We start from the raw sequence: 6,477 nt of genomic DNA on the forward strand, positions 1-6,477 counted from the left end.
GTTTGGCAAATAGTCCTTCAAGTAGGTTTATAAAAAAGTCCTTTTTTAAATTTGCCAGTGGGCACTTGTGTTTGCCAGCTAGAGGGAGAGAGAGAAAGCACCACCCATGGGACATGGGCATGCCACAATCCCTTCTGCCCCATCTCTCCTGATTTCAAGACTTTGGGGCACACACACACACACACGTGCCTGGCGTGCTTTGCAAGCTTCCAAGTCCAGGACTCAAACTGCATGGTCTGCCATGTGGGATCCAGACAGCTTAACCACCAGGCCACAAGCTGGCTCTGGGTATTTTTGTTACTGTTGTTTTTTTTAAAAGATAGGGTCTTATGGGGCCAGCAGGTAGCGTGGTAGCCATAGCACTGGACTGCCACGTGGCCAACTGCGGTTGGAGTCCCAGACTGGGCATCTTCAAAATCATGCTGGGAACATAATGTGAGTGCCCAGAATCTCAGGAGGAGAATGGGAAAGAAGGGACTGTGGTGTGGCCATCTCCCGGGGGAGAAGGGGTGATTTCTCACTTTCCCTCTCATTGTCTCTCTCCAGTACGTGCACACACACCCTCTAGCAAAAACCTTAAAAGAAACTAAATATGAAAAAAGCCAGGGTCTTGCTGACAGTATCCTCCTGCCGCAGCCTCCCGCGTCGCTGATGACAAGTGCGCACCAGTGCAGCAGGCCTTTAGGTTGGACCAGGAGTCGAACCCAGGCCTCCAGTGTGGTCCAAGCCTGCAGGGCTCAGCATCTTAGCAGCATGCACCCCTACGGCTGGGCCCCTTGGGAATTTCCAACAGGCAAATGCATGTACTCTACTGGAAAGTTGTTTTCATAAACTCGTAATCATTCCACCCCCACAGTTCAGTAAACAGCTCTTCTCATTTCTCAACATGTACAGATGCTCCTTGAGTACCCAAAATAACCAACAAAAAACTTCTCTCTTTAATTGGCTTGTTACATTTTTGTGGATTTAGATGATTTTTGTCTTTACAGCGTTATCTTCTGATAACATCTTTCTAAAGTAATACATTTTTTTTTTCATTCTCAACTTCTATTGCATGCTTAATATGGCAAAAACAAACAACAAACAAAAAACCAAACAGCAACAACAAAAAACATCCCTATGTGTTATTACAAATTTCTTGAGTTGAGAAAAACATTTTTTAGTTTTTATATCCTATTGGCAAGGTGTGGGCTTTGATGAATCTTACCAGCTTTGCTCCCTGCCTCACAAGTCAAGCCTACATAGCAATTTCCTGTTGGCATAACAAGTCTAAACCATTCCAGATCGTTAATCAACAAAGAACGCTTCCCTTAATGAGCAGTATCTATTTTCCGTGGAATGCTAATAGGACCATATCTGTATTACGTGTATTACAAAATGCATTCTCCTCCTCACAGTCAACCCAATGGCTGTTCTCGAGAGAAAAGCAGCAAGCTTTAAGAACAGGGCTCGTCATCACCGTAATTACCTCTCTACACAGAGTTGTTGTTTTAAAATCCAAGCGGATCAAGGGCACAGTGCCAAACGGCATGGCCTGCCTCCACTCCCTCAGCCCATTCCCAAAGGCTTCCTCTCCTGGTGTCTACCTCAGCCTAAGCAGTCCAGCAGCTTCTTCTTATGCCACTCAGTGCCCCAAAAAAACACCAGAACCGGGGGGAAGGAGAAGGAAAGGGTCTCGCTGCTGTCCCCACAGATAGGTGGGGAGCCCTTCTCAGCAGGTGTGTGGGCCCACAGGTGGGTGATGAGTGGGACTTGAGTCCAGGGAGCTGAGGTGTGTGGGAAATCCTCTAACAACTACCTTCATTTAACATCTCATGGTTTGTGAGAGCTTTTGGAAAATCAGGAAAAATAAACATTCATGCTTTCAATCTTACAACTTCCTTTCTCTCAGCAGCTCCACGCTGGCCCCCCACAGCTCCTCTCCCACTCTAGTCCTTCCCTGGCACATAATTATCTTCTTGGACTAAATAACCTCGTTAAGAAGCATGAGTAATATGAAAAGGGTCATTGTGTATGTAACTTTCAGAGAATGCAAAAAGTAAGATCAGAATCAAAGCATGGCATGTGAAAATGTAAAAGCTCAGAATCATCGGAAACCCTCTGAACTCACCAAGTTTGCATGAAGACTGACGGCCATACATACAGAGACCTCACGGTCACTGGGACGCAGCAGGGCTGCCCATAGTCCCAGCCCGCTCAGCAGAAAACCCACTCACCTTCAACGAAACTTGGGGAGATGGAAATCTGACATCCTACATGTCTGAGCAAGGCTCGCGGGCTCTCTGAGCCCAGGGAGGGAGGAGGGGTTCTTTCCAGACACAGCACCATGGCTGCAGGCCAACTGCCTGTGTACCGGGGCTGCCCTGCACCCCCCAGAAGTCCTCATCCCAGAGCTGACGCTGTCATCATTCCCCTGCCTTTCCCTCTCTTGCAGGCCAACGGCATGACTATGACCTTTCTGACTAAAGCTACGTCCTCCCAGAGCTTTCATCCTCAACTCATTCTGCGATGAGGAAGGAGGTGGTGTGGAAAACGGGACTTACTTTTGTGACGATAACAAGAGATAGCGACTACTGCTTATCAGTGCACCATCACAGAAGTCCACCCTGCATTAACAGGCACCCGTATTACAAGGCACCTGCTATGCTCCGTGTACTGGACTACCCAGCAGAGAGAAAGCCAGATCCTGCGTCATTAGTTAAGTGATCAGAAAGCAAACAACGCTTTCACGAACTACGACACATCCGGATCCCCAGCCTCACCAGCATTATTCTCACAAACTACAACCGAGGACGCCCTGGTCCCAGAACACACAGCAGATGGAGGACGGGTGTGGCCCGTGTGCACACCCTCGAAGCCCAGTTCTCAATCACGGTTGGCAAAGCAGACCCTGCCCTCACCTTCCACTCTCCCCAAAAGCACAGATATTCCCAATGTGATGATACACATCACACACTCAGCCCAGGACGTGCCGTTGCCCGTGAAGAAGCGCACAACATGACACTGACCTGCTGCACGTCCTGCTGGAATACACACAGCTGCAGCCGCTGGTGGAGCCGGACCTTGCGGTGCTGCCAGATGTTCTCCAGCTGCCGCTGGTGGTGCAGCACCTCGTGGATGACATCCAAGACGTGGTGCACAGCCTTGGAGTAGTTGGCGGAGGCCGTCAGGGAGTCAGAGCTGCCTGGTGTCAAGGGCCGCTGCAGCTTGTCAAGGAGGGACTTCCCGTCCTGGCTCACCTGCCCACAGAATAAAGGAGCGATTATTCAAGATGTGGTGGCTTTGCCCAGGCTGTCTGGGTGCTGCCCTCGGAGGACGGCAGGCACACATATGTCCACATGTGATCACATACCCAGCTTTACTCAAAGGCATATTTTACATAGGATAAAATAAAACTTAAAGCAATCATTGATTACCCAATGACATCATGTAAGAGATACGAAGCACTGGGTTAAAGCAGAACATTATCATAAAACACCTGCAGTACACACTGGGATTTTGCCTTTTTTTTTTTTTTAAAGAGATTTTTGCTATAGGGCAGGTGGGCTTGCCAAAGAGACAGAAGGCAAGAAATCCCCCCCACCGGGGAAGATGGCCACGCTGCAATCCCCTCCCCTCCATTTTCCCCTTGGGATTTGGGGCATGCACGCACATATGCGTGGCATGTTTAAAGCCACTGGGGCTGGGACTTGAACCATGGTTGGCCATGTGGGAGTCAGTGACGTAACCATTACGACACCTGCTAGTCCCCATACATACTGTTCTTAATGAGGAAACGATATTATTTTCCTCAAGTGACATACATCAAAATTACACTCCCAGAATATATCCAAGTCAAAAATGTGAAGAAGGGTCTGGCAGGCAGTGTGGTGGTTGAAGGTGCTGGACTCCCACACAGCTGACTCCAGTTCGAGTCCTGGACAAGGCGGCTTGCTTTCTCACTTTCCCTTTCTCTCTCCCTTTCCCTCTGTCCTTCTTTGGTCAAATTAAAATAAAGTTAAATAAAATAATTATAAAAAGTACAAAGTAGTAATTTTCTCTTAAGATATTATGTTCAAGTGACTACAACAGGTCATCACAAAGGAGCAAAATTTTCTTAAAACCTCAGTTTTCAGAAAAAGCCATTAGGGCTTGCTCCATGCCTAGTGGGTAGAGCAGCTGGATATCCTATGTCTGATTGTGTGGTTCAAGTCCCAGACCTGCAGCTTGCAAAACAGGGTGAGTGCGTGTGGGTGTACATGGCCAAACTCCCAAAGAAGGGAGAGGAGGAGGGGAAGGGACTGTGGTATGGAGGGGGAGAGGGGTGCTTTCTCCTCTCCCTGTCTCTAGTGAGGGCACATCCCTTCCAGACCAAAAACAAAACAAAAGAAAAACCAATCATCAAGTAAGCAAAAATTATGTACCTAAACTTTTAAATGCCATTTTGTTTGGTATATTAACTTTAAAATTATTTATGTTTTAAAATTTGCAATAGTGCACGTGCCCTCACTGAGAGACAGAGACAGGGAAGAGAGAAAGCAGCCCACAGGGAGATGACCTCAGTGCAAACCCTTCTCCTCCATTCTCTTGGGGTTTTGGGCACACACTCACATGTACTCAGCATGTTTTTCAAGCTGCCGGGTCCAAGACTTGAACCACACAACTGGACATATGGGACCCAGGCACCTTAACCACCATACCACCAGCTGGCCCATTTGTTGGACTACTGTTGCTCAGATTATTCCAGTCCTAATAGCAGAATATTAATGGTGTCACATGGATGCCTTTTGGACACGTGACGAGGGCCCAGAACCTATTCATCATTTTGCTTTGTGGTTTAAGATGCAAAACCAATGGCTTAAAATAAACATTGGTTTTCTGCCTCTCTAAAATGACGTCCAAAGGCTCTCATTCCAGAACTAGTGCGGTAGCGATTTACTTTTTAAACACCATGGGACTGGCCCATTGTGGCAGTTAGTTATTGAACTACAATTAAACTAAAGCATTCAAACAAGTAAGAAAAAGCAAAGATGAAATATGGAGAAAAACCCATTGTTTTCCTATTTATAAGTGGCTCTTTATGAATGATTTATGACAATTATGCCAGACGTGTAGGAAACCTTGACCTGATAGAGAACACCAAGCACACACAGCACGAGAAGTGCCCGAGGTGGGGCGCAGGGTGTCACGGGGAGTCCCCTTCACCATGCTCACTCTGCCGGGTGCTCTGAATCTGAAAACCTCCCAGGGTTTCTAGATACAGGAGGAGCTGGCCGGGCAGAGCCACTGTGGGACGGGCAGGAGGGCGCCGCTGCACCTTGGCTGAGGGCACAGAGCCTGGCCCAGCCCCACACAGGCTGGGTGAGGTGGCGCTGCAGCCCTCACAGCCAGGACGCCAGGGCACGAGGACTGGGACCTGCGGCCCTTTCAGAAATACCCACCTTCCCCCCCCAACCTCGCCCCTCTCTTCATTAGAGACTGACTAAATGAAAGTGGGGAGGAGCAAATAGGAGCCTTTGGAGCAGGCAGGAACCGGGTGTAGAGGAAGCCCTTAACATAGGGAGTTCGACGGGAACGGGTGAATGGACGGACTGACCAAGAACCTCAACCAACCTAACACAGGGGCAAGTGAGGCCTGTGGGATCTTCCTTTACTCCTCTTGGAGCTTGGAGCTGTGCTGGAATGGAACAGGTGTGCACCCCCATCACCAACATAGCAGTTCCGGGTGGCATCTGTGGTGGCTGTACTCATAATGGCCTCACCCATGACCTGAGCACCTCACTGCTTCTCTTCCAGCTAATGTACCTGGGCATTTACAGACTGAGACACATTTCACCATAAACCCCCTTCTGTCTCATATTGCAGCACATATGTAACTTATACTAAATGCACGTATCTAGATTATATGTGACAGCAGATAAAATTACCCACACGTTTTATTTCGGGGTTGTAAACGTGTTACACAGTGGGGGTGTTCCATCCGTACAGCTGAGAACCCTCCTCTGAGCCATGCATTTCCCATCATGCAGACCCTGAGAAGAAGTCCTTGCAGATAATTCCTCTGAGTTTTACCGCATATGATACACACAAGGCAGGCCATGAATGGCCGAGCATGCAGTTTGGGGAACCTGTGTCAGAGGACATGGATCTGAGGGTGTGACAGAAACTGATGGCCGTGTTCTTTTTTTTTTTTGAGAGGTTTTGGCCATAGGGTGCGTGTGCTCTCTAGAAACTCAGAGAGACAAAAAGTGAGAAATCACCCCCCAGGGGGGATGGCCACGCCGCAATCCCTTCTCCTCTCGGGATCTTGGGCACGCATGCACATGTGTCTGACGTGAGTTTAAGCCACTGGGTCCGGGACTTGAACCGCAGTTGACTACATGGGAGTCCAGCGACATAGCCATTACACTAACTGCTGTTCCCCAATGGCCGTGTTCTTTTGGCCAGAACCGCCATCTTCCAGTAATTAACCAAAGTGACGAACACAAAGGGAAGGAG

At 48.5% G+C, this 6,477-nt stretch overlaps 1 protein-coding gene across 1 annotated transcript in view; it reads right to left on the minus strand.

The window, feature by feature from the left end:
* The window catches only part of TRIO (trio Rho guanine nucleotide exchange factor), a 298,566-nt gene that overhangs the window by 190,186 nt on the left and 101,903 nt on the right, over positions 1-6,477 (minus strand). The window contains exon 9 of the mRNA XM_027767024.1: positions 3,009-3,239. Coding sequence (XP_027622825.1) covers positions 3,009-3,239 — 231 coding nt within the window. The remainder of the gene's footprint in view (positions 1-3,008; positions 3,240-6,477) is intronic.

Source organism: Tupaia chinensis, unplaced genomic scaffold, assembly GCF_000334495.1.
Source record: "Tupaia chinensis unplaced genomic scaffold, TupChi_1.0 Scaffold143836_2, whole genome shotgun sequence".
NCBI classification, from domain to species: domain Eukaryota; kingdom Metazoa; phylum Chordata; class Mammalia; order Scandentia; family Tupaiidae; genus Tupaia; species Tupaia belangeri.